Genomic DNA, 27,613 nt, shown 5'->3' with positions numbered 1-27,613 from the left:
ACATTGATTGTCCTACATGGTAGGGCCAACGCTAACTTGGACTTTTTGTAATATTATTTTAATATTTCAAATAATTTTTTAAGCATTTTTTTTTCAAAATTATTTTTAAAAATATCAAAAAATATTAAAAAATATCCACGTTAGCGCCAACCATGCCACGTAGGATAATTGACGTCCATGCCGGTGATTTCCAATCAAAATTGGCCGAATTGACTCAATTGGCATAAATGCAAAATTTTTAGGATTAAATTGGCACTATTGTAAAAGGTTTATGATTGAATTGACACTAATAAAAGGTTTGAGACTTAATTGGCACCAATACAAAAGGTTTAGGATTGAATTGGCACCAAAAAAAGATTTTGGACTGAATTGACACTAATGCAATAGGTTTATGACTTTTTTGACACTTTTTCTCGAAAAGTCATCATGTAGAGGCACTTCCGGAAAAGAAAAAAAGGCTACACAATACTAGACATGCACCCTTGCTGGTAGAGGATTTGAGGGGATGGAGACGCTAGTAGCGCAAATGCGGGGTTCGACTCCCACGCTCCGCAAAGAGGATGAGCCAAAATCAAAAAGAGAAGAGTTAGAGATAAAACAAATAAAAAAAATACTAAAAATTATTTTTTGTAATAAGAAAAGGAACATGAAAAATAAAAAGGAGAGGGGCGATGTTGTCACCCCTCCAACATATAAAGAGAGCAAGGGCCCTAGTTTTAGCGTGGTATGACCTTTTGCCGTCACAGCCATCAACTCGTGCGATGACCACGAGGACTATCCGAGCCCTCCCTCGGGGTTAGAAGAGCGGCGCTCCCATCTCTCATTAATTTTTCTTTTTCTATTTTTTTTTTAAAATTTATGAAATTTTGTCAACATTGCATATGCCAAATCCCGCGTCAGCGAGATAGGAAAAACACAGGGAAATGACCCGATTGCATAAATTAGATGAGTTTGAGGGAAACATTCATAGACTCAATCACAAAGTCGATGATTCAGTTGCGGTTGCTTAAACCATATATCTTTTGAAAACTTTGGCCGTCCAAAAAGGAGAAAAGTCATACGTTGGAGGTGGCGTTCGACTACCATTTTGTTTCGTAGAGTCGTATAAAACCAAACATTCGAGTGTAATTTGCACAGGGAACGAGGAAACACCCCGCCCCATGCCCCGGCGGCAAACGAACATGTTCGGCTCGGGCTCATCTTCATTGGCTCCCGTCACTTCCCAATGTCCCCAGCTTACTTGCTCCTTTGCCGTTGGCGCAGTCATTTCGCAGACTTCTTTTTATGTTTTATGTTGCAGAAGAGAAGAGAGAAAAATCGAAATTCGCAGGCTTTTTAAAATATATACAAATTAATATATTTTTATTTTTTTTAAAAAGAACCTTCAAGATAAGCTGGTTTTGATAATATTATAATCTGGAAATATTGTCGCTCGGCGGAGTCATCGAGAATTTTTTGAATTTTGACAAATGTCTCGATTGTCGTTCCTTTCCTGTTATTTTCAGTTTTGTTGACTAGACACCTATGTCCATGTGGGCTTCTTGGTGAGGCTCACTTATCGCTCTTCCTTCGGCTAATGAGCCATTTGTCAGTACTTTTTGCGGTTGAGCTTTTCGTTAATGGCTAATTAACCAAGTGTTGTTAGTACTTTTGTGGTTAAGCTTTTTGTTGAATAACCACAAAAAAAAAAAAAAAAAAACACGAACCTGTTGCAATTATGCTTGAATTTGCATCTTTGAGGAAAATTATCTAATCAGCCATAAACTTATTATACGGATGTCAATTTGCATATTTGGGGGAAATTATCCGAGCTCGAATTTGCATATTTGTACGGATGTCAATTGGCACAATTGTAAAAAAATAAAAAAAAAATTTATGACTGAATTTATAAATTTGAGATAAATTATCCAATTAGCCATAAATTTATTGTATAGATGTCAATTAAATTTTAAACTCTTCAATTTTGACAGTTTAGTCGTAAAACTTTTGCTCCAGTTTCCATCATAGTTCTTCCGGCCATTTTCACCGAAAATCGTAGACTTGACGATGTGCCACGTAGGAAAACCAACAATGACTTAACCACCACGTCTGCAATTGTTAGTAAATTGTATCCGGTCCAAGACTTTATTATGGACCGACAGATCGCTCCATATGTCATACGATTAGGTGAAAGGGGGGAATCCTAATACAATTACTCATAAAAGACTGCAAAATTCATTCTTACCAGAACTTTCTCCGAGGCAGAGCCGTGGCAAAGTTGTGGTACTGGCGTCAATAAAGAACAGTAAAAGGGCCTTAACGTTTTAAACTAATGCAGTATTCCGTCGTCATCAATCATAGGTAAAGCAAAATACAAATACTAAGGAAGTTCTAAGCAAATTCAGTAGCCAGGTAAGAATATCTATGTTGCTTAAAAAGAAACGATTAATTATTTTCTCTCGTTCAGGTACTATAGACCTTGCATCATAAAATTCTTATGCATGAAGTTGAGTAACGTGAGTTTAACGTCTTTTTGGTTAGAACATCATGAGGTAATTATCACAGATTTCATTATCGTTCTTCCAGCCGGTTGCCATAAACAAAACGCATACATGACATCTAGTCATCGTTGGCCTCCATAAATAATATGTAACACATTCGATAAAACAAATTATTGTCGTGCGAGAGAAAAACTCTAACTCCTTCGACTGAACGTTCTCCTTAGAAAATCTCCAAGTTGATGGCCAAAGATCTCGTGCGTGCATCTCTGCCGATGGAGGGTGAGCACGTCACATGAGATCCACAGTTTAGTGATTTGAAGGCCAATAGAGATTTTAACCGAGAAATTGCGGGCAAAAAAATAATTTTCCATTTATTTAACGTGACATATTTGCGAATTATAATGTGAATAGGGCTTACTACACGTTTCCAACACATTCCACAACTCCAACACGATTCCTTAAGAAGTAATCCTCAACGAGTGAGGAATCGTGAAGTTGACGCATTCTCGGTTGACTATTGAGGTTTTAAAACGAGCGAGTGGCCATACACCCATCACATGAAAAGCCTTGCAACTCCACCTCTAAACACTTTTGAACTCGATTATACTTCATAAGATTCAATTTTAAGTCTAATTTCCGATTGGGATATACACCCGCTTACTCAAGCTAACGTTGTTCCCTATCGAAAGTGAAATCACGTTTTTAGAGAGGTTAGATTCACTTTCTGCCGTCAAATTTATTGGCTGTTTTCCGATTTTCATCCTCTCGGCCAAACTCCTAAGAAAAACCTGCCAACTTAAGACCCACGAGATGAAGAACGACCCCACCTTGCAATCGAAAAAAGCACGAGCTTTTGCTTTGGTGTTTGCAACAAAGAAACTTACTAAACGTATGATGTGGCTAAGAAAGGCTATGACATGGTGGTAGACACGTTAGTCGAGCCAACATCCATAATATGTTGATGTGTAAATTGATCGTAGAAATTAAGACATTAGAAAGAATTATTGGTTTCGAGAAAGTTGATAAAATCAACAATACACTCAATCGACTTTTAGTCCTAATGATATATTGAAAATTTTCGAAATCGAGTAATCGATTTATCCGTAACTCCTACCGAGATCCCCGTCCGAGGAGTCATTGGTGCCAACGAACGGGGGTGAAAAGAAGATTCAAATCGGAGAAAGAGTACAAAAACCAAAGACCCAAAGTAACTCTCGTCAACTAACCGCGGTCAAAGAAACCGGATTGGCCTTGCATTTTTCTAGTGACCGAGAACGACCCACGAAAGCCTCCCCGCTTCCATGAAAGGTCCCCTCCGATTTCCCCGCTCGCAGCACGTACCGGCACAACCGGTCACCAGTCATCCCCAACTTGCATTTAAAAAAATATATATTTCCTTTTTTTTCTTCTTTTTTCTCTCTCTCTTTTCGGTATTGATATTAAACTCGATTATTAAATTCCCGTCCATCGCCTTTATAATCTCCCCCTCTATCCCACCTTCTCACTCGCAAACACTATCCTTCCTCCTCCTTCATCGTCCTTCTTCTTCTTCTTCTTCTTCTTCATCCATGGCGATCGCGGCCATAGCCACCGCCCTCCTCCTCTTCTCGGCCCTCGCCCTCGCCGCGGCCGCGAGGACCGACGAGGAGGTCATGGGCATGTACGAGGTCTGGCTCGCCAGGCACGGCAAGTCCTACAACGGCCTCGGCGAGCGGGAGCGGCGCTTCGAGATCTTCCGCGACAACCTCCGTTTCGTCGACGAGCGCAACGCCCTCAACCGGTCGTACACCCTCGGGATGACCCGGTTCGCCGACCTCACCAACGAAGAGTACCGCGCCACTTACCTCGGCATGAGGAGCGACCCCAAGCGCCGGTTGGCGAAGGCGAAGCGCGCGAGCGACCGCTACGCCGCCCGCCCCGACGACATGTTGCCGGCCGCCGTCGACTGGAGGGCCCGGGGCGCCGTTAATCCGGTCAAGGACCAGGGAGCTTGCGGTAATTTCACATCTTGACCCCCATCTCGCTTTTTCCACCCCAATCGGATGATGATATTCGTTTCTTGGAGACGAAGTCTCCCATTTATAGTCTTCAACCTCTCTTTATTAACTTTTAGCTGAGCATGTGAAATACCACTTATGAATCGGTTTAGGCATGAATTTGAATATCGTCAGAGTGGGTTTAATCGTAATTTCGATACCCTTTTCTGCACATATGTTTCCCGGATCGACAAGTATCTATGGATTCGAAGATCGCACTCGATATATAATGGCTTTTCGAAAACTGAAATCGGAAGCTAATAATCTTTTTGAGGTAGTTCAGTTCTATTGTCCAAGAGATTTTGAACCCAATTTGATCCGCGATCTTGTTTGTTTTGACACTGCAACAAGAAAAAAAGGTAATTTTTCCCCCTCTGCCCTTGGCAGATGTTGCTAAATCTTAGGAGGGGCGAGGATGTTCTCGTAATTTGGCGAATCTTTAAGGTTTGGGTAGATAGCATGTGATGTAGATTGAAGGGTAGTTTTGACCGTTTGCCCATGAAAAACAAAAAGAATGGTGAGTTTGGTTTGGACTAATTGGCTGAGAAAAGAGAGTTGAAATTGGTGCCCCACCTTTTCTTGTTGGGCAAGATATTCTCTCACCTCGCCCAACAATAAAGATATTGTTATATATTATAAAAATGTCATAATTATAAATAATTATTTAATTTTAAGTCTAACATCACATTTTAGCCAAAAGAAAAAAAAGGGGAAAAAAAAAAGGGAAACAGGAAAGTCTAAACACCACATGGGTAGACTCATAAAGTATCTACGTCACTTGTGGTTTACTCAAATCAAGTTAGACCCATGTGATCATCAGCAGTTGACAAATGAATTCAGATGGATGAACCATAAAACGTTTTGGCATTAGATCAAACATGCTTCCCTTGTGGTGTATTGATCTTCCTCTGTAATAAATCACAAATGAACCCATCTGTTTGCCTCGTTGATCTTTAACAGGAAGCTGCTGGGCCTTCTCTACCATAGCTGCAGTGGAAGGAATCAACCAGATCTTCACCGGCGAGCTCATATCGCTCTCCGAGCAAGAGCTCGTGGATTGTGACCGGTCCTACGATGCCGGTTGCAACGGTGGGCTCATGGACTACGCCTTCCAGTTCATCATTGACAACGGCGGCATTGAGACCGAGCAGGACTACCCTTACACGGGAGTCGATGGGACCTGTGATGCGTCTGTGGTCAGTAGTTCGGAGTCCTTTTCATTTCCCATTCAGTTGTTGAGCTGGACATTATTCTAGTTTTGGAATTGGGTTCGTGAGGATTCGGATTTTGCATGTTCTAATTGTTGGCATTGCGCAACAAAAATTTGCAGGTTAACTCAAAGGTCGTGACCATTGATGGGTACGAGGATGTCCCGGCATTTGACGAGAGAGCCTTGAAGAAGGCTGTGGCTCATCAACCCGTGAGTGTTGCCATTGAAGCCGGAGGCAGGGATTTCCAACTTTATCAATCTGTGAGTGTTCGACTCCTAAAGACTTTGTTTGTCTTGTTCAATCAGTGGCCGTAGTGAAACTTAGTTTTCTATCAGAACCAAATCACATGGTGGATATGAAATTGGGACTAATCCAGAAGATTTGAAGCCTCGTGGGAATTAAGATAGTTCTACAGAATTGTCTGAAAAAACAGAGGAGTTTTGAGACAATGCATTAATGCCTTCTATAACTAACCTAAACCCCGCTGAAATCTGCAGGGCGTGTTCACCGGCGAATGTGGAACTGCATTGGACCACGGTGTGATCGCGGTCGGGTACGGGAGGCAGCATGGTGTTGAGTACTGGCTTGTGAGGAACTCGTGGGGCGCTGAGTGGGGCGAGAGCGGATACATCAAGATGGAGAGGAACTTGGCCAACAATTACTATGGCAAGTGCGGGATCGCAATGGAGGCATCTTACCCCATCAAGACCACCCAGAACCCTGATAGTAAATATTCTTCAATGGGAAGCAGTGGTGGCATCGAGCTCGTCAGCAGTTCTTGAAGCGCGGGATGGAGGAAACACTTGCAGAAAGGTGCAAAGTCGATCGCCTTTGAGTTCAGCGATCGCTCTGCTTTCACATAATTGTGTCATAGTCCTTCCTGGAGGTTGGTTTACAGAAGGGAGGGAGGAAGGAATATGGATGCACATTGGGCTGGTTCTCTTATGATTCCACTGTAAATAGCTTTCAATTCATGGATATCTGAATTCCGAAGAATTGCACCTGAAGAAGTAATAGTTATTGTAACTCGTCAAGTCGTCAATGAAACTTTCTTTCGCGTATTATTTTCTGTCATTACTCACTCATCTTTCTCCACTCCCTTGTGTATCTCGGCATAAATATTCACCTCCCCTGATTCTACGGGTATGTTGATCCAAAGACAGGAATGATGCTGGTAATTGCAGGTTTCCTTAGTAAGTTTTTCTCCGATTTCGAATCAGAAACCTGACATCCTTGGTTGGTGAATAACAGTCTTGGGAAGCAATCATGGAGAAGAATTTTATAGACATTAAGTTAGGGGTGACGGAGTAGTTGTAGGAACTGCATGATAACACTTTTGTTTTTTGATTTCTTTGCCAGAGGTCAATCTGACGGATTGGTAAAAACATTGTCGAAGTAGAAATCTATTTGGTAAAAAATTGACTTATGGTAGAATTTTCAATTTCTGGCAAGATTTTTTGGCCAATTTTGAGAAGTAAAAATTTTTTACTTCTCCATTTTAGAATCACTTCTTCGACCACGCCCACCTCCATCGCCCGCTCGCAGCCGACCGCCCGCTGCAAAAGATTTTGTTAATAATGTTTCAAAAGTAGAAATTTTCAACCGTTAACAAACGAATTTCTCCGATCGTAAATCAATTTAGAGCAGAAGTAGAAAAATCAACTTTTGCTTTTGAGGAGAAGTAGATAAATTAACTTCTGTTCATAAGTTGATTTCTAGTAGAAAAGTGTTATCATGTGCGCGCGCCCTTAACTTCTAGGATGAAGAATTGAGACGGGCGGATTTCGTGAGGGTGGTTCAATGAGAAGGGGCTAGCAAAGCATGCATTTTCAATGTGAGGAAGGATCGAAAAATGAGACCACACTCGATACACATGTTTTCACACTCCGAGCGCAATGGTCTCTTTCGTGAGTGCCATGGAGGCAGCCGCGAGCAACTAGCACCGATGGCGACATTGGCAACTCCTCCCTAGCGGTCATGAAGTGGCGGCGGGGCGGTGATGCTCAAATAAAGCGGTGGTGAAGGGTAATCAATGGTGGTGGGCATTGCCGTGCGGTAGAGATTATCTGGCATTAGCCAGGGCTTCCAAGGAAATGAGGATACGGTCATCTTAAGGAGATTCAATCCCACCACTCACTCTGGTCTCGTCGACTTGCATGGATCAAGTGTCTGAATTTAACTAGTTTGTGAGGATTACGGGGGTTTCCATAGGTTTACATTTATCGGCCTGGTGTCCCTAAATTAAAACAAATATATATTTTCATAAAAAGGTCAAATAAGCGATATGCCAAATACTCTCCCGTGCACGCTCTTTTATTTGTCGTGGTGAATTATCTTTAATATGGTTTGCCATTTCTAACCCTTTTTCACTATAACCAATAAAATAATTCATGATAAAAAATGATATCGTAACATTTGTTACCTAGACCATAATATCTGCCCCGAAAATGTCTTTTGGAAAGAGTATTTTTTTTGTTTGTCAAATTTGGGCCACTTTGGGAAACATAACTGATTATTTCCTTATGATGTTTTGGGCCACTTTGGGAAACCGACAAATATGGAAGTTGATTGCATACGTTCAAAGAACACTCACGGACTCGACTGATTAGAACTTCATTGCAATCTTGGAAAATTGACAGATTACTTGATGGCTCTCGCCTTTGCTCACATGCCCTAATTGTATTGACAATTAAAGGTTTGATTGTGTCTCCTGATCCATGAAACTGGACTATCGCTAATCCAGTCTCCAATTATTTCCTAACTTCATTGAAACTCCAAAAACTATTACTTGATAACATAAAAAATGCAATTAAAACTATTAATTTTGTCACAATTAGTGATAACCTTACCAGTAAGCAAAATTAAACTCGGGTTACTCCGGAAGAAATAAATAATTTCTTCAACAGATACTCTTGTCCTGGTCTGCGTGTCGAGCTTATGACCAAAAAAGAAAAGAATTTGCAAAAATGAACACCAAAGGTAAGAATCCTGTGTACATTGGGAACATGACACATTCACCTATCAACTTGTTGTCTTCTTCCCGAGGGAACTAAACAAAACAAAGTCCCTTACTTTTTTTGAGGGTTGAAAAACTCGGATTACTCTAGAAGAAATAAATAGTTTCTTCAACAGATACTCCTGTCCTGGTCTACGTGTCATGCTTATGACCAAAGAAGAAGAAAAAATAAAACAATTTGCAGAAATAAAAACTAAAGATATGAATCATGTGTACATTGGGAATATGACACATTCACTTATCAACTCGTTGTCTTCTTATTGAGGGAGCTAAACAAAACAAAGTCCCTTACTTTTTTTTTTGGGTCGAAAAACTTGGATTACTCCAAAAGAAATAAATAGTTTCTTCAATAAATACTCCTATCCTGCTTTGTGTGCTGAGCTTATGACCAAAGAAGAAGAAAAAAGAAAAGAATTTGCAGAAATAAACACTAAAGATAAGAATCATGTGTCAAAATCATGTGTACATTGGGAATATGACACATTCACTTATGGATGTGTTGTCTTCTTCTAGAGGGAGCTAAACAAAACGAAGTCCCTTACTTTTTTTTTTTTGGGTTGAAAATCTCGAATTATTCCAAAAGAAATAATAGTTTTTTAAAAAATACTCCTGTCCCGGTCCGCAAGTCAAGCTTATGACCAAACGAGGAAAAAAAGAAAAGAATTTGCAGAAATAAACTCTAAAGATAAGAATCTGTGTACAGGGAACATGATAAACAATCTTGTGTACATTGCAAAAATACTCGATTTGTTGTCTTTTTCTCGGGGGAGCTAAACAAAACAAAGTCCCTTACATTTTTTTTGTTGTTGAAAAACTCGGATTACTACAAAAGAAATAAATAGTTTCTTCAACAAATACTACTGTCCCGGTCCACGTGTCGAGCTTATCACCAAAGAAGAAGAAAAAAGAAAAAAAATTGCAGAAATAAACACTAAAGATAAGAATCCTATGTACATTGGCTACTTGACATTCACTTATCGACTTGTTGTGTTCTTCTCGAGAGAGATAAACAAAACATAGTCCCTTACTTTTTTTTTTTTGGGTCGAAAACTCGGACTACTCCAGAAGAAATAAATAATTTCTTCAACAAATACTCCTATCCTGATCTGCGTGTCGAGCTTGTGACCAAAGAAGAAGAAGAAAGAAAAGAATTTGCAAAAATAAACACTAAAGATAAGAATCATTTGCACATTGGGAATAGGGCACATTCACTTATTGTCCTATTGTCTACTTCTTGAAGGAGCTAAACAAAACATAGTCTGTTACTCTTTTTTTTTTTTGGTTGAAAAACTTGGACTACTCTAGAAGAAATAAATAATTTCAACAGATACTCTTGTCTTGATGTGCTTGTCGAGCTTGTGACCAAAGAAGAAGAAAAAAGAAAGAATTTGTAGAAATAAATACTAAAGATAAGAATCATTTGTACATTGGGAAGAGGGCACATTCACTTGTCGACCTGTTGTCTACTTCTTGAGGGAGCTAAACAAAACAAAGTCCCTTACTTTTCTTTTTTGTCGAAAAACTCAGATTACTGCAGAAGAAAGAAATAGTTTCTTCAATAGATACTTCTGCCCTGGTCTGCGTGTCGTGCTTATGACCAAAGAAGAGAAAAAAAAGAAAACAATTTGCTGAAATAAAAACTAAAGATATGAATCATGTTTACATTGGGAACATGGCACATTCACTTATCGACTTGTTGTCTCCGTCTCGAGGGAGCTAAACAAAACAAAGTCTCTTACTTTTTTGTTTTGTCAAAAAACTCGGATTACTTCGGAAGAAATAATGGTTTCTTCAACAAATACCCCTGTCCTGGTATGCATGTCGAGCTTGTGACCCAAGAAGAAGAAAAAAGAGAAGAATTTGCAGAAATAAACACTAAAGATAAGAATCATGTATACATTGAGAACATGACACATTCACTTATTGACTTGTTGTCTTCTTTTCGAGGGAGCTAAACAAAACAAAGTCCCTTACGTTTGTTTGGTAAAAAAACAGGGATAAATCCAGAAGAATTAAATAGTTTCTTCAACAAATACTCTTGTCCTGGTCTGCATGTCGAGCTTATGACCAAAGAAGAGGAAAAAAGAAAAGAATTTGTAGAATTAAGCACTAAAGATAAGAATCATGTGTACATTAGGAACATGACACATTCACTTATCGACTTGTTGTCTTCTTCTCGAAGGAGCTAGACAAAACAAAGTCCTTTATGTTTTTTTTTTCGGTCGAAAAACTCAGATTACTCTAAAAGAAATAAATAGTTTCTTCAACAAAGACTCCTATCTTGGTTTGCGAGACGAGCTTATGACCAAAGAAGAACAAAAAAAAAAAAAGAATTTGCAAAAATAAACATTGAATATAAGAATCCAGTATACATTGGGAATATGACACATTCACTTATTGACTTGTTGTCTTCTTTTCGAGGGAACTAAACAAAACAAAATCCCTTACTTTTTTTGTGTCAAAAAACTCGAATTAATCCAGAAGAAATAAATAGTTTCTTCAATAAATACTCATGTCTAGTTTTGCTTGTCGAGCTTATGACCAAAAAAGAAGAAAAAAAAGAAAAGAATTTGCAAAATTAAACACAAAAGATAAGAATTGTACATTGGAAACAGGATACATTCACTTATCGACATGTTGTCTTCTTCTCGAGGGAGCTAAATAAAAGAAAGTCCCTTACTTTTTTTCTAATCGAAAAACTTAGATTACTTCAGAAGAAATAAATAGTTTCTTCAATAGATACTCCCGTCCTGATTTGCATGTCGAGCTTATGACAACAAAAAAAAAAAAGAGAAAAAATATGCAAAAATAAACACTAAAGATAAAAATCTTGTGTACATTGGCAACATGACACATTCATTTGTCGACTTGTTGTCTTCTTCTCGAGAGAGCTAAACGAAACAAAACCCCTACTTTTTTTTTTTTTTGGATGAAAAAACTCGGATTGCTCCATAAGAAATAAATAGTTTCTTCAACAAATACTCCTATCCTAATCTGCGTGTCGAGCAAATGACCAAAGAAGAAGAAAGAAGCAAAAAATTTGCAGAAATAAACATTAAAGATAAGAATCTTGTGTACATTAGGAACCAGACACATTCACATATCGACTTGTTGTCTTCTTCTCCAGGGAGCTAAACAAAACAAAGTCCCTTACTTTTTTTTTTTAGTGAAAAAACTCTGATTACACTAGAAGAAATAATTAGTTTCTTCAAGAAATACTCCAATCTTGGTATGCGTGTTGAGCTTATTACCAAAGTAGAAGAAAAAAGAAATGAATTTGCGGAAACAAACACTAAAGATAAGAATCATGTGTAAATTGGGAACATGACACATTCACTTATAGACTTGTTGTCTTCTTCTCGAGGGAGCTAAATAAAACAAAGTCCCTTACTTTTTTTTGGTCAAAAAACTCGGATTACTCCAGAAGAAATAAACAATTTCTTCAACAAATACTCTTGTCCTAGTTTGCGTGTCGAGCTTATAACCAAAGAAGAAGAAAAAGGAAAGAATTTATAGAACAAACACTAAAGATAAGAATCCTATATACATTAGGAACATGACACATTCACTTATGGACTTGTTTTCTTCTTCTCGAAGGAGCTAAACAAAACAAAGTCCCTTACTTCTCTCTCCCAAAACTTCACACTTTCTCTCTCCTCCCCTCTCCCTCTTCCTAGCTCTTGTCCAAATCCCCCCTCCACCCTCTCGCCTTCCGCACCACCGCAAGACTTATCTTACCCATCCTCGCAACGACCTGCCGCCTCTTTCTTCATCTTGGGCCTCCGCAGTCCCCGCAAAATGGGCCCCCAAGCTCTGGAAGAGGACCAAGAACGCCCTCCAGGTCCCCGGACACAGACTCAGCATCCTCAGAGTCGTTTCTACCCATTGTCTTCTCTAGGGAGGTGCGGATCCCGAAGGAGAAGCTCGGCCACTCAGCAGCACAATCACGATGCACGTTATGTGTTGTGCTGAGTTACAACTTGCAAGAAGTGGAGGAGATTTTTGGCTTTAAACTCCGAACGCTTCGGTTCGGCCTGGACCAGTTGGTTCGGGAGTCTTTTCCCTTTCATTTAGCGTTTGAATTTTTTTGAGACGCAATACCTTATTTCAACTATAAATGACTTGTAGCCGTTACTTGCCTCACTCGCCCTTTTGAAACGCAATACATCATTTCAACTATAAACGACTTCTACTCGTTACCTACCTCACTCGCCCTAATCTCATCATGTTCTCTCTCGCTCTTTGTCCCTCCAGTACTCTGTCGCCCTCGGCTCTCTACTCTCGCACAACGACGACACCGCGCTGCCTCGCCTTGCCCGCGCCGCCTCGCCCGAGTTAGCCGCCTCTCTTGCTCGCTTTCCCCCAAGGTTGGTATGCTTGCTTGCCGTCAAAGTAGCACCTTTTCGGATTTGGCGAAATCGTCTCTCTCTCTCTCTAATCTTGAAACTTCCGCTTGAATCTGCTTTCACCCATTTAGCTTTATTGATTTTAACAACCCAATTATCTGTTGGAAAAATATTAAATAATATGAAAAATAACAACTATGGAAAATGTGTTGGAAAAGACGAAAAAAGTAAAAACAATTATCTAAGGCGTGCAAGCACTATCCTTAAGTATAATTCCACAGCTCGGAGTACAAACTCGATGCATAAGGCTTTTAACGGTCATCCTCCCAAGATACAACAGACCTTCTCCTATATTCCGCACCGAATATTAAAAGGAATATGAACAACGTTATGTGTATAACACAGCAAGGAAAAGTAACAGAATGAAAGGAAATTCTCTTGGTAATTTGGTATATAATAAGATTATCTCTTGAAGTTCAATTTATATTCAAGATAAAATAGAGCTTTTGAAAAATTGTTATAAAGCCGTTGTATAATAATAGATGATTTATGAAGACATAAATCGTACATTACAAAACCGCTATATGACCATTAGAAAGCCGTTAGAGAATCGTTATATCACCATTGTAAAGTCGTTATATGACGAATAGAAAGCTGTTATACGGCCGTTGTAAAACCATTACAAAATGGAAACTTTATAGTTGATCATAACTATTATCAAAGCCTTCAGAAATACTTCAAAACTGCTAAAATATCTAACATTATCATCTTATTTGAAACCGGCCTAGGTGCTGATTGTTTTCCTACTTTCCCGAAAATACAAGATGTCCAATGAGTCTCAGTCCGTCGCCTCGCTTGAGTCGGCCGCCTCTCTTGCTCGCTTACCCTCAAGGTTAGTATCCTCGCTCGTCGTCAAAGTAGCTCCTTTTAGGATTTGGCGAAATCGTCTCTCTCTCTCACAAATCTTGAATCTTTCCCCTGAATTTGCTTTCACCCATTTAGTTTTGTTGGCATGCCAAAAGCCGTATCCGTGATGTTGTAGATTGTGCATCTTAATCTTGACGTTTCACTTTTGTTTGTATTCTTACCATTATTTGTTCTTGTTAGCTTGCCAACATGAGAAAAACTTCTAATTAGCTTGCCATCAGCTTCAAAGAACTTGTGTATCTTTGGTTTGCTTGCTCAATGACCAAGTAAAAAGGTTTGAAGCCAAAAAAGTCTGACCAATTAAAGATCGACAAAAGTGCAGGAGGAGGCTCCGGGATCCAGACATACATAGTAGACATGGAGATAAGCAATGACACTGAAATTCTAGACAGCGACACAAGTGGAGGAGGCCAGTAAGCAAGATGTAGCAGAAAATGTATATGGATCATACGATTTTAATTATAACAATGGAGAAAAAGTGTCATTGCTTCAATTCACTTAACTACAGAAGGTATATGTGGGAAACATGCAAGTCATTAGAGCTTTCAATTGCAAAGTCTCCCTCCAACGTACTCAAATTTATAATGAGATGGTTACAATGGTTAACGGATTGGATCTTACCATGTGTAATTCATGTTCAGGCAAATCAACGGTTAGTAAGCTACCACGTGTCGCGTGGCCACTAGATAATGCTAGACCATCACATTATTGATTGCTTAGTGCAGGCAAACATCAAGCCCACCAGATAATGCTAATGTGGCCTACCACAACAAATTTCACTTGTTCTTCTTGTTTGTTTTTGTCTTGATTAGCTTAGGAAGAGAACTCAAAATTTGTTTTTTTGCACCCATTATTAATTTTGCAACATGATATACGACCAAGCCCTTAATTTCTTACGCTGCTGTTTGGATACTATAATTTTATGCACTAGGTCACTAAATTCAACCTAATTGAGTGGGAACAAGAGGTACTACAAATAGAACGCATTTCTGTTTCAAGAAGGTCACATCATTCATCATTAAAACTGCATGCATTTTTTATTTTAAGTCTTTCACTTATAGAAAGTCATTTAATGTGAATGCAATCTACATGTGTGATTTTTGTTTCGAATAATAAAATAAATATTTTGCTGGTGAAATGGCTCCATTTTTCAAGAGATTCTCGTTGATTTGAAGTTGAAATGGCTCTAAATTGAACTATAACACAAGGTCTTATATTTAATTCGTACTCGATGCAATCTCTTGATGAAGCAATTCCCTATATAAATCGACCAACTCGACTATATGGCCATTTTTTTGGTCAATCAGGAAAATCGATTTGCTCTCTTGTTTCATGAAAATTGCTCTAGAATACTCGTCCATCAATAAAATGTCAAAAATACCTCCATACCTTTTATATTCAAAATCTTAAAGAATGTAGAAGGAATGTGAATTTAACGAGATATGCATTATGCACCCAAAAAAATTGCTTAACTCAGAGATCATTTTTGAATTACTTCCGGAAATAGATTGACGATCAACTCATGAGAGGAGCCACACTTTCCACCCCCTCCGCCTATTGCTTCTTCAACCTTCGTGAGGCAAAAGCAAAGATTTGCGTCCGCTCCGAAAGATCAAATACTTTCCCAGATTACACATTAAACTCTCCGAACTTCCATTTTGTTACCGCCGTTAATACTGACTTATATTTTCCATTAACATGTGCAATGTGCGTGATTTTTAAAGTGTAAAATTGTATTTTCATATCATTTTTAAAAGGAAATGTCTCTTTTACCCGTGATTCCCAAAAAAAATGAAAAAAAAAAAAAAAGACGGAGAAAAATAAATTAGTTAAAAAGGTATGTTTATCAGAAAACACAAATCTCACTAAATAAAAACCGTTAATATTTGATGAATAAACTAATAGAACTAACGAGATATTTTAAGAAAAACGAATCGCAATTAAGTAATGTGGGGGAAGAAGTAGAAATTTGGATTACCCGACTATGTGTTCTTAAATGGTTAATTAATGCAAACCTGATGTGAAATTAATGAGATATTGAGTAATATTTCCCTAAATTCCATTTAAGTAAGTTGACCCACATCTCTCTCTCTCTCTCAATGGAGGGAGAAACGAAAATCCGACGTCCGAAAAGAATTAGAGAAAGTTTAGGGGAGGAAAACATGAAGAATAGATTTCTACGGGGCCCCGCCATTTTCGATCCTCCCTCAGGGTCTGTGAAGAAAAGGTCGACAGTATGGCAATGGCAATGCCCCTTGCCTTTTGTTTTGTGTGTGTGTGTGTGTGTTTTTTTTTAAGGGTTTTCCTTTTTGGGCGATTTCGTGAGGAAAGCTTTTGCCCTTTTGGAGAAGAAATTGTTCGGTCTTTTGGCGTTTCTTGTTTTTGCCATGTCATTTCATTTGGGTGCTGGTTGGCAAAGGAAGGGCCGAGGTGATAAGTGGATGGGTTTTGCAACAATGCCTTCAACCAAAGGGCCTGCATTTGAACTGTTTGATCAAATGTCACAATCATGGAGCTTTCCAGTTTTTCTACAACTCTGTAGTACGCTAAACAGCATATACTAGGTTGCTAGATTTATTCCATGATCAAGGATAAAGAGGGGCCTTCCTGTGTTGGTGCCTCACTTGGTAACGAGGGTAGCGTCTTCCGCAATGCTTGATCGATTTACTTTCCAAATGAAAATTGAAATCATTATTGTTTTCGTTTTGTTAGATGCAAATCTTTTGATGTTGGAGATAGGGCTTCCAGGGGTATATACTTTCTACATCTATGTCGATCCTTCTGCAAGCTTGACTGATCAGACCCAAGATGTCCAGAGCAATGCCTAGCGCAGTTCGGCAGATGATGAAATGTTATTTCAAGTTAGAAGTGCTTAAACAAGTCGGGTAATTTCTGGCAATGAGAACAAAATTATGCTGCAGAGAATAGAGTTTGAAGCCATCAGTGGATAATCTTGAGCAGGAGTTAGATTTCTACTTTGCAAAAAATCAGAGATATTGAGATCTCGGGCCAATATCCTGAAATAGAATACTCACCTGTACTGTTTCTATCTACCATTTGTTCCAGGTATACTTGCCCTTTCTTTCAGGCATACTTGTTTTGTTCATCCCTTTTGCTGTCTAAACGCTGATTACTGACAAACTTCTACTTTGGCAGGTTGTGGGAGCAATAAAGGAGATACTTATTAACTTCTACTTTGGCAGACTGTGGGAGCAATAAAGAAGTTACTTTATGCAGCAGATGATGACGCATCAGTTGTAGCAAAAGCTCAAGCCATGGTGTCGCTACACCAGAAAGAAGCAGAGTTACTGAGTCCCATTGCTGAGGTGCCCGAACAAAGAACTAGCTCGGATACTTGGAATAGGAAAAGTACTATGAACCCGGAAGTTGATGCTGCTGCTACTACTACTATGTCTTCTTTGAGGCAAAGAATTTAGGAAGCTTGCAATCTAATGTTCATTCTAGTTTGTCATCTTTCACCACTTACTGAGTCCTCTGATTTTAGCGGTGCATTACTTCTTTGTCCCACAGGCTTGGGAACTGCTTTTGTTGTTCTTCCTTCGCATTAACTATTTAGACAGCTCTATAATATGTTCGAAAAGTCATTTAATGTTTAAGGTTCTGGCAAACAGTTGACTTGGATTTGACAGCCTATATGCAGCCTGAGCTATTCTAAGCTCTTCCTCATATTAAGCTCCAGTTAGCACACAGTTGACTGGGATTTGACCGCATAATGCTTTGTTATAAATAACCTAAACAGAGAGGGAGAGCCCCAATTGATAGAAAAAAATGCACAACCGCCTGGGGTTTTCAAGACACTGCATAATGCCTTATTATAACTAACCTAAACCCTGCCGAATGTTTAAGGTTCTGGCAAGCAGAACATATGCTGCAGATAATAGAGTTGAAGCCACCAGTGGACAGCCTTGAGGAGAGAAATTTCTACTTTGAAAAACTCGGAGATATTGAGATCTTGGGCCAGTAACCAGAAATAGAATACCCACCCATAATGTTTCTATCAAGCATTTGCTCTGGGCATAGGCATCCTCGCCTTTGTTTCAAGCATACTTGCTTTGTTCATCTCTATTGCTGTCTAGATGGTGATTACTTATTAACTTCTTCTTTGGCAGATGATGATGCATCGGTTGTAGCAAAAGCTCGAGCCCTGGTGTCACTACACACCAGAAAGGAGCAGAGTTACCGAGTCCCATTGCTGAGGTTCTCAAGTGATGCTGCTGCTACTACTTTGTCTTCTTCGAACCTAATAATTTGGGATTAGATTGGAAAAGAAAGGGACAAGGTAAAAAGTCGATGGTTCTGAAACAATTCATTGAACCAAAGGGCCTGCAGTTGAACAGTTTGATCAAATGTCGCCAGTTTTTACAACTCTGTAGACAGTAGGATCACCAAGGATAAAGAGGGGCCTTCCTGTGTGGTCTGTCTAACTTAGCAACGAGGGTAGTGTCTCTTCTGCAATGCTTATCAGATTTTCTTTGCAAATAAAAGTTAAAATCTTTATTGGTTTTGTTTTTTCAGATGCATAACTGTTGATGTTGTAGATAGGGCGGCCTCCAAGTGGTTTAACCGCAAGTTCGGCATATGATGAAAAGGTACTCAAAGTGAGAAGTAATTAAACAAGTTTGGTAATTTCTGGCGGTCAAAATAAAAATTATGCTGCGGATAATAGAATTGAAGCCATCAGTGGATAGTCTTGAGGAGAGAAATTTCTACTTTGAAACACTTGGAGCTGTTGAGATCTTGGGCCAGTAACCTGAAATAGAATACCTACTCTTAATGTTTCTATCAAGCATTTGCTCCAGGCATAGGCATACTTGCCTTTTGTTTCAGGCATACATGTTTTATTCATCTCTGTTGCTGTCTGAACACTGATTACTTATTAACTTCTTCTTTGGCAGATTGTGGGAGCAATAAAGAAGACACCTATTAACTTCTACTTCGGCAGATTATGAGAGCAATAAAGAAGATACTTTATACAGTGAATGATGATGCATTTGGTTATAACAAAAGCTCAAGCCATGGTGTCGCTACACCCGAAAGAAGCAGAGTTGCTGAGTCCCATTGCCGAGGTTCCCGAACATAAGACAAGCTCGGATGCTTGGAATAGGAAAAGTATCATAAAGCTGGGAGTTGATGCTGCTGCTGCTAGTTTGTCTTCTTTGAGGCAAAGAGTATAGGATGCTTCCTATCTAAATGACCATTCTAGTGAGTCATCTCTCACGACTTACTGATTTCTCTATCTTCGGCGGTGCACTCCTTCCTTGTTCCATAGGCTCCGGAACTGCTTTTGTAGTACTTCCTTCTCAATAACTACTCGGACAGCTCAAAAATATGTAGGCAAAAAGTTTTATAATTTGTAGAGTTCTGGCAATCAATTGACGTGGATTTGGTTGCCTATATCCAGCATTAGCTTTTTGTAAGCTCTTCCTCCAATTAAGCTCCAGTTAGCAAACAGTTGACTGGGATTTGACTTGGTCTGCTATAGCTTTCTCACGTAATTTCCTCTTATGTACCTATCATAGTGCCACATTTCTGGGTTTGAAATCATCACCAAGAAGTTCTCTAAGCTCCTTTATGAGTAGAATACTTGTTTCACAACAACCCAAATGGTCACAAACATCAAACATGCACACCGACATAAGTCAATCACTCCTTTTCTTTTTATGTCTCTTGGCCTTATGCAATGTAAACCCACGAAGTGTTTTGGACCGAAAAAAAAAAAACCCATGAAGTGTTGCCATTGAAGCTGGAGGCAGAGCTTTCCAACTTTATGAATATGTGATTGACTCCTAAGACATTGTTATCTTGTTCAATCAGTGGCTGCAATGAAACTTAGTTTTCTATCAAAAACAGATCCCATGATGGATTGAAATTGGGACTGTGATACAGAGGATGAAGCCGCTTGGGAATTAAATTAGTTCTGCAGTCATAAAACAGAGGATTTTCGAGACACTGCATAATGCCTTTTGTAACTAACCTAAACCCCCCTGAAATCTGCAGGGCATGTTCACTGGCGAATGTGGAACTGCATTGGACCATGGTGTGATTGCTGTCGGATACGGGAGGCAACATGGTGTCAAGTACCAGCTCATGAGGGACTTGTGAGCCACCGAGTGGGGCGAGATCGGATACATCAATATGGAGAGGAACTTGGCCAACAATTGCTATGATGCAGGATCCCTATGGAGGCATCTTACCTCGTCAAGACCACGCGGAACCCTGCTAGTAAATATTCCTTAATGGGAATCAGTGGTGGCATCGAGCTCATCAGCATCTCATGAAGCCCGGGATAGAGGGAAAACTTCCAGAAAGGTGCAACATCGATCGGCTTTGAGTTCGGGGATTACTGTGGGTTCCCATAATTGTGTTATATTCCTTACTGGAGGTTGGTTCATAGAAGGGAGAAAGGAATAGGGATGCACATTGGGGGCTGGTTCTCTTATGATTCCACTGTAAATAGCTTTTATTTCATGGATATTTGAATTCCAAAGAATTGCACCAGAAGAGGTAACAGTTATTGTAATACCAATGCCTACAAGTCTTCAATCGAAACTCCTCTCTTTCACAAATGATTTTCTGTCATTACACGCTCAACTTGGTCCACTCCTTTTATGTACAAGGAATTTGAATTTACCTAGACCCAAAATTTTAAGGAATGTACAAAGAAGTGGGATATAACTACGTATGCACTGCAAAAATTACTTAACTCAGAGATCATTCATGAATTACTTTCCGAAATAGAATGAAGAATTCCACTGTGGGTAGCCATACTTTCCCTTGTATCGGACTCTGGTGCTTTAACAGTCGTGAGGCAAAAGCAAAGGTTGCCATCGACTCTGAAAGACCATAGTTGGACGAGACCATCCTTTTCGAGTCCATTCGACTTGCTCGGATGCGCGACAGCGTTCCACCGGTTGGTCAACACATATGAAAAAGTTTTGCCCGAGTAACTCCACTTGTTGAGTTGCAATCCGTGATATACTTCGAGACAGGGGTCGACGAGAGAAACGTTAATGCCTTTCTTGCTGTCCAGAGTTCTAATCTCTTGGTCGCTCAAAAATTCTGTAAGAACCTGCGACTTGGGTACCGAGAGCCTGCTTTGGCCCGGATTCATGTCGGTGGCAGAGAGATGCTTTTCCACCACAAGCCTCACATCCCGGCCACGCATCTCTAGTACTTTGTCCATGAAGATTGTCGGCAATTCGGTTGGTCTGGTAAAAACCGCGGGACTTTTCTTCAGAGTTTTTTTGGGTTTCTTGGAAACCCTATCCGGTTTATGGGTTTCAGTGGAATCCAATGCACGTGGCCGCTTCTTGCAGTTCTCAGCGACCCCTCTCCAAGTTTCTTGCTTGCTGTTTTGGACATACTTTGTATCAGTAATTATCGATAACAGAAAGCATCGGAACAGGAACAGAAAAACCAGTATTGCCAGAACAACAAGCAGACAGGCAAAAAGGAAATCAACCCAGAAACAAGTCAACAGGCATTTTGCGTAAAAGCAAGAGCTTCAGAAGAGTTAATCACTGAATCATCCAGTCAAATTCTCATACCTAACAACTGGATCAGACTCCAACTTCTGGGCGTGGAATGTCGGCCTTCGCGCTCGCAGCGTTCTTTTTTTCCTGACGACCCATCCAACACAGGTTGGCCCAAAAGTGGTGGTCACGGCCGTCTCCTTCTTCTCATCGTCAAGGTCACAGATGGAAGAAGGGAGACTCAGCTTTCCCTCGGACACCAATGCAGCTGCGTCCGCCAAGAGATGAAGAGATGAGAGATCGATCTCTCTTTCCTTCTTTGAAAGACGACCTGTGAACTGAGAATAAACCATCGCCGCTGGAAAACCCATCTCGCCGAGAGATGAAGAGATGAAGAGACGATGATTGTGGGTTTTGGGAGAGATCGACAGAGACGAAGGCGGGAGAGAGAGAGAGAGAGAGAGAGAGAGAGAGAGGGAAGAACAAAGACGCGTGGGGATTTCAATTTGTACATTCTAATTGGGAATTTTGAGTGCAGCTCGGATTATCAGTAAGATAAGATATTTTCAAATCAGGAAATATTTGGGCAACCGGCAACTATGTGACCGTTGAGTTCTTACTCCCTACTTGGGCGAGTGATTTCAAAATCTCCGAATTGAGCACGAATTGTTGTCAGCCTCCGAATTTGTCAACCGGCAACTTGATTTTATTTGTACGTGTACTTGATTCTCCGGAATTTGTTATCCCATTGAAAAAATGTATTGGCAAACATAATTGAGTGAATTCTCGTCAGCCCACTTCATCGGCTCCAATCATCATCGCTGACGCTTCCAGGACGTCTACCCTCTAAGTTCGATCCCCATTCGCAGTCTCCATCTACACTTCCAGGACCTTCACGCATCCGGCGATAGGGAGGTGAGGCTCGGCCACGAAAAACAGAGCATGATTTCGGGAGATGCGGAGAGCTCATAAAAGATTCTCACTGATTATTCTCATTCACAGGTCTTCTTCGTCGTTCTCAATCGCCAGAATTCCGCCGTCGCCCATCGATCTCTGCTGCTCCCACCACCGTGCCAAAGCTCCTCTGTTCTGTCCTGTTTTCTGGCCAGGAAGCTCCGAGTACTCTGTTGAGAGGCTCAGGCATCTGAGACCGACCGAGAAAGGGCAAAAAAAATAATAAAATAAAAAAATAAAAAGAGATATAAAATAAAAAAATTTAAAAATAAATAAAAAAAAGACCAAAAAAAAAAAAAAAAGTGTACGAAAACACAGATCGTAGTGGGTAATTAAGTCTTAGAAAGAGCTTTAATTGAATTCCGTTTGTTTATTGTTATTATAGCTTTAGGGGGAAGTTGCATTTCATTTCATGATTTTTAGGATAAAATGAATTTGCATATATTTTAAACTTAGATGAAATAGATAATAGATTAAAAAAAAAATAAACATGTTAAAAAAATAATTAAAAAAGAGAATTTTTTTTATGATTTTTTTTTCCTTGACGGGGTTAAGCAGAGTTAATTAAAAGAGAACATGTGGCAGAAATCATGTAATTGGATAATCACGATTTTATGTGATTATGAAGCAACGACTTAGAACTAAGTAGAAATTACTGCACAAATTCTTGTTCTTCCTCCAACCCTGATGCAATTTGTAATTGTTAACAAAAATTAATGAGCAAATCACGTGTATCCTTTGATCGTTCAATCTAACCATTGAGATTCTAAAGTTAGATAAATTTGTCCGAAAATGCCACTTCGGTTTAGTTAATTGAAGCATAAATACGAAACGCTAAAAATCGATAAAGTTATTGAAACTTCTGATTTTTATCAAAGTTCAAAACGATGAACAGATCTATAACATGCATGTTCGACAATGTGTACGTATATACAACAGTAAAACATTAAGAGACAATTTCACAAGAATCGTCTCAACAACAAATAATAAACGACGCAAATGCTTCAATTTCCAAATAGAAAGAAATAGAACAAGTCTTATATTTAATTAACTAACGTAAGACGATGTTATAACATGGACTCATGAGGAAAAAAAAAAAACTTATCATGATGATGGATAGGTACTATTTGGAACCTCTCTACGATCTACGGTCTTTCTTCGTCCTTCTTAATTCCAAACGATCATATACCTTACCCTCCCGAACGAATACAATCGAAAGAATGGACTCTTGAATACCCGGAAAAGAATTCACTAGCAGCTAGGTTGCAACTAGACTAGAAAGGGTCTTTTCATTCTCCGAATATGATCTTTTTATGAGTATCTAAGAGAAGTAGATGGTTCTACTCTACAATGACCTCCGATTGAAGAGACTAGCTAAGGCCAATTTAAGGAAAAGAAAAAGCTCCGGTAAGTCACTCACCCGCTTTAATATTCATGGCGAAGTGTATTACATGTGCATAAACTTAAGTAATCGCTGAAAATCCTCCTAAAATTTAGCACGATAGAGCAATGGCTCCCGAACTTCTTTTTTGCTTTTTGGTTGAAACAGCTCTCGGACTCTGAGAATTTGCCAAGTACGGTGCCCCGTAAATATTTTAAAAGGGGTAATCTACAACATAATTTAGATTATTAATCAACTTTTTGCCTTGTAAGTTTCCTTTGTCATTGTCTGCTACAAAGACATTTACTGTAACTCCCTACTTGGATCGATTAAGTTCGTAGAGATTTACTTAACAATCTTAGTTTCTCTGCGGTTGAGCACATCTCCTTTTAGATGTTTATTCACTATCGTGGTGGTTAACTAAAATTTTCTTGTAATTACGTATATTAAACTTTTAATTTCCCTTTCGGAGTTGAAACTTTTTCTAAATTTTAACTTAAATTTGTCAATTCTTCAGTTCCATTACAGAACCATTTTGGGGTTGTTGGCTGAGTTAACTTCAATTTCATCTCTATTCATAGATCTATATTGATTCTCAATTGAAATTTTAGTTTGAGCATTGACCTAGCTGCTCAAGTTTGATTCATTGGATACAAGCCCATTAATTTACTTATTCCACGTAAAAAATTAATGCATCTACATTCGATCGAAAGCTCCAACTTCAACCACTCACCTTTTTAATCCAACTTAATTACCTTAACTGCGGCCACGCTGTATAAGATTCACCATCCCCTAGATTGACCAAGTGGTAAACTTATATCTAAGTTGAGTTGTATGCTAGTTCTCTTCCGGATTAACTGGCTAATAAGAGTTGCGTCCCTAGGTTATCAAAAGAAAGAGGTTGAGGTTCATGAGGAGACTGAAGAATAACGTGGAAAAGAGAGGCAAATAAAAAGAAGAAGAGAACGCATTTAAAATTCATTCGTGCCGAAGTATTTTCTCATAGCGAAATATGTAAAATTCAAATTTGTTCATCGAATCTGGAGGAGTCTGAAACAATGCCTTGAACCAAAGGGCCTGCAGTTGAACTGTTTGATCAAATGTCGCAATCACGGAGCATTCCAGATTTTACAACTCTGTAGAAACTAGGATGATCAAGGATAACGAGGGGCCTTCCAGTGGGGTTGGCTAACTTAGCAACGAGGGTAGTGTCTCTTGCGCAGTGCTTATTCGATTTTCAATCTATATTGGTTTCTTTTTTTAGATGCATATCTGTTGATGTTGGAGATAGGGCGGCCTCCAAGGGGGTTAGAGAGGCTCTACGTCATGTCGATCAGGATGAAAACAACCGAGCATATGCTGCAAATAATCGAGTTGAGGCCACGAGTGGATAGTCTTGAGGAGAGAAATTTCTACTTCGAAAAGATATTGACACTTCCTATTCGATAACTACTTAGACAACTCAAAAATATGTTTGCAAAAGTTATATAATTTGTAAGGTTCTGGCAATCAATTGCCTTGAATTTGATTGCCTATATGCAGCAGGAGCTTTTTGTAAGCTCTTCCTCCAATTAAGCTCCAGTTAGCAAACAGCTGACTGGGATTTGACCTGGTTTGCTGTAACTTTCTTACCTGATTTCCTCTTATGCACCCATCTTTTGCCCCATTTATGGGTTTGCGATCATCACCAAGAAGTCCTCTAAGCTCCTGTATGAATAGAATACTTGTTTTATAACAACCCAAATGGTCACAAACATCAAACATGCACACCGACATAAGTCAATCACTCCTTTTCTTTTTATGTCTCTTGGCCTTATGCAATTAAACCCGCGAAGTGTTGCCATTGAAGCTGGAGGCAGAGCTTTCCAACTTTATGAATCTGTGACTGACTCCTAAGACATTGCTATTTTGCTCAATCAGTGGCTGTAATGAAACTTAGTTTTCTATGAGAACCAGATCCCCTGATGGATATGAAATTGGGACTGCAATACATAGGATGAAGCCTCTTGGGATTAAAGTATTTCTGCACAATTGTCTGATAAAACAGAGGATTTTCGAGACACCGCATAATGCTTTTTGTAACTATATACACTTGCAATTTGAACATACCGAATGCAAATTTCAACAAAAGTATAACAAAAAAACTCAAGAACAATAAAATTCTGTGTCAAAAAATCACCGACAACCATGGTTGATCCATGAAAATATGAGATCACTTCCTAACTTCGTCGAGACTCCAAAACGACTATCCCTTAATAACAGAAAATATGAAATTGACCCAAAATTGTAAGGAACGTACAATGAATTTGAATTTAACTAGATATGTATTGCAAAAATTACGTAACTCAGAGATCATTCATGAAATACTTCCCAAAAAAGAATGACGGTCGCTCGTGAGAGGAGCCACACTGCCTTCGACCGATGCTTCTTCAACCTTCGTGAGACAAAAGAAAAGGTTGCCATCGACTCTGAAAGACCAAAGCCGGACGAGACCATCTTCTTTGAGTCCATTCTGCTTGTGCGGATGTGCCACCGCGTTCCACCGATTGGTCAACACATAAGAAAATGTTTTGCTCGAGTATCTCCACTTCTTAAGCTGCAATCCATGATGTACTTCGAGGCAGGGGTCGACGAGAGAAATCTTAATCCCTCCCTTGTTGTCTAGTGTTATGATCTCTTGGTGGTTCAAAAATTCCGTGAGTACCTGCGACTTTGGTATGGAGAGCCTGCTTTGGCCCGGATTCATGTCGGTGGGAGAGAGTTTCTTCTCCACAACAAGCCTCACATCCCTGCCACGCATCTCCAGTATTTTGTCCATGAAGATTGTCGGCAGTTCGCTTAAAGCCTCGAGATTTTTGTTCAGAGTTCTCTTGGGTTTCTTGGAAACCCTATCCACCTCATGGGCTTCGGTGGAATACAAGGCACGCGGCCGCTTCTTGCAGTGCTCTGCGTGACCTCTCCAAGTTTCTTGCTTGCTGTTTTGGACAAACTTTGTATCAGTATTATGAACAACAGAAAGCATCGTTCGTTGTATGTCATCATACTGTGAAATGTGGTTGCCTAATATAACTCATCCAATCCAACAGTGCGACAAAAAAAAAAAAAAAATTCCAACATTGGAAAAACAAGAATTGGAGAATGTTATCTTCGCATCAGAGCAGGAACAGAAAAACAAGAATTGCCGGAACAACAAGCAGAGAGACAAACAGGCAAAAAAAGAACTCAACCCAAACAAAAAGAAGTCAACAGGCATTTTGCGGGAAAGCAAAAGCTTCAGAAGAGTTAATCCCCGAATCATCCAATCAAATTCCCATACCTAACAACTGGATCAGAATTCAACTTCTGGGCGTGGAATGTCGGCCCTCGCCCTAGCGGCGTTCTCTTTTTTCTGACGACCCATCCAACCCAGGTTGGCCCAAAAGTGATTTTCACTGCCGTCTCCTTCTTCTCATCATCAAGATCAAGGAAGGAAGAAGGGAGACTGAGCTTTCCCTCGGAGACCAATGCAGCTGCGTCGGCCAAGAGATGAAGAGATGAGAGGTCGAGTTCCATCTCTCTTTCCTTCTTTGAAAGACCATCTGTGAACTGACAAAAGACCATCGCCACTGGAATACTTCGAATCCCCATCGCAACTGAGAGATGAAGAGATGAAGAGACGATGATCGTGGGTTTTGGGAGAGAGCGACAGAGAGGAAGGCAAGAGAGACAGAGCGGGAAGAACAAAGACGCGTGGGAATTCAATTCGTACTTTCTAATTGCAAAGGGCCAT

General features: G+C 39.6%; 3 protein-coding genes across 4 annotated transcripts; 1 reads left to right on the top strand and 2 right to left on the bottom strand.

The window, feature by feature from the left end:
* The first annotated feature begins 3,973 nt into the window (after nucleotides 1-3,973).
* LOC115742094 (cysteine proteinase COT44-like) lies at nucleotides 3,974-20,173 on the top strand. Of its 2 annotated transcripts, none has more exons than XM_030676207.2 (4): nucleotides 3,974-4,475; nucleotides 5,477-5,712; nucleotides 5,847-5,987; nucleotides 20,035-20,173. In XM_030676207.2, the coding sequence occupies exons 1-4, from the start codon at nucleotides 4,049-4,051 to the stop codon at nucleotides 20,137-20,139; spliced, it is 909 nt and encodes a 302-aa protein (XP_030532067.1). In that variant the 5' UTR covers nucleotides 3,974-4,048; the 3' UTR covers nucleotides 20,140-20,173. The 2 variants fall into 2 exon arrangements, with proteins under 2 accessions (XP_030532067.1, XP_030532066.1); XM_030676206.2 differs by lacking the exon at nucleotides 20,035-20,173 and adding an exon at nucleotides 6,225-6,783 and having other exon boundaries at nucleotides 3,976-4,475.
* A 579-nt stretch (nucleotides 20,174-20,752) lies between these two features.
* LOC115742117 (B3 domain-containing protein At3g25182-like) lies at nucleotides 20,753-21,880 on the bottom strand. Its single transcript, XM_030676231.1, has 2 exons — nucleotides 21,585-21,880; nucleotides 20,753-21,386 (listed from the first exon to the last, which is right to left on the bottom strand). The coding sequence occupies exons 1-2, from the start codon at nucleotides 21,878-21,880 to the stop codon at nucleotides 20,753-20,755; spliced, it is 930 nt and encodes a 309-aa protein (XP_030532091.1).
* Nucleotides 21,881-26,056: 4,176 nt separating this feature from the next.
* On the bottom strand, nucleotides 26,057-27,471 carry LOC115742116 (B3 domain-containing protein At1g05920-like). The gene is made up of 2 exons (XM_030676230.2): nucleotides 27,161-27,471; nucleotides 26,057-26,819 (listed from the first exon to the last, which is right to left on the bottom strand). Exons 1-2 carry the CDS (start codon nucleotides 27,469-27,471, stop codon nucleotides 26,201-26,203), a joined length of 930 nt encoding a protein of 309 aa, XP_030532090.1. The 3' UTR covers nucleotides 26,057-26,200.
* Between the last annotated feature and the right edge of the window lie 142 nt (nucleotides 27,472-27,613).

The sequence above is a fragment of the Rhodamnia argentea genome, chromosome 11 (genome assembly GCF_020921035.1).
Source record: "Rhodamnia argentea isolate NSW1041297 chromosome 11, ASM2092103v1, whole genome shotgun sequence".
Lineage (NCBI taxonomy): Eukaryota > Viridiplantae > Streptophyta > Magnoliopsida > Myrtales > Myrtaceae > Rhodamnia > Rhodamnia argentea.
This window is presented reverse-complemented; position numbering and strand designations above follow the sequence as displayed.

What these genes read in the sequence shown, in the direction of transcription:
- LOC115742094 (XM_030676206.2), top strand. Translation starts at nt 4,049, where the DNA reads ATGGCGATCGCGGCCATAGCCACCGCCCTCCTCCTCTTCTCGGCCCTC. An exon ending in CAAGGACCAGGGAGCTTGCG is followed by an intron (nt 4,476 to 5,476) that starts GTAATTTCACAT and finishes GATCTTTAACAG; the next exon opens with GAAGCTGCTGGGCCTTCTCT. An exon ending in ATTTCCAACTTTATCAATCT is followed by an intron (nt 5,988 to 6,224) that starts GTGAGTGTTCGA and finishes TGAAATCTGCAG; the next exon opens with GGCGTGTTCACCGGCGAATG.
- LOC115742116 (XM_030676230.2), bottom strand. Translation starts at nt 27,471, where the DNA reads ATGGGGATTCGAAGTATTCCAGTGGCGATGGTCTTTTGTCAGTTCACA. An exon ending in AATTCTGATCCAGTTGTTAG is followed by an intron (nt 26,820 to 27,160) that starts GTATGGGAATTT and finishes TGTCCAAAACAG; the next exon opens with CAAGCAAGAAACTTGGAGAG.
- LOC115742117 (XM_030676231.1), bottom strand. Translation starts at nt 21,880, where the DNA reads ATGGGTTTTCCAGCGGCGATGGTTTATTCTCAGTTCACAGGTCGTCTT. An exon ending in GAGTCTGATCCAGTTGTTAG is followed by an intron (nt 21,387 to 21,584) that starts GTATGAGAATTT and finishes TGTCCAAAACAG; the next exon opens with CAAGCAAGAAACTTGGAGAG.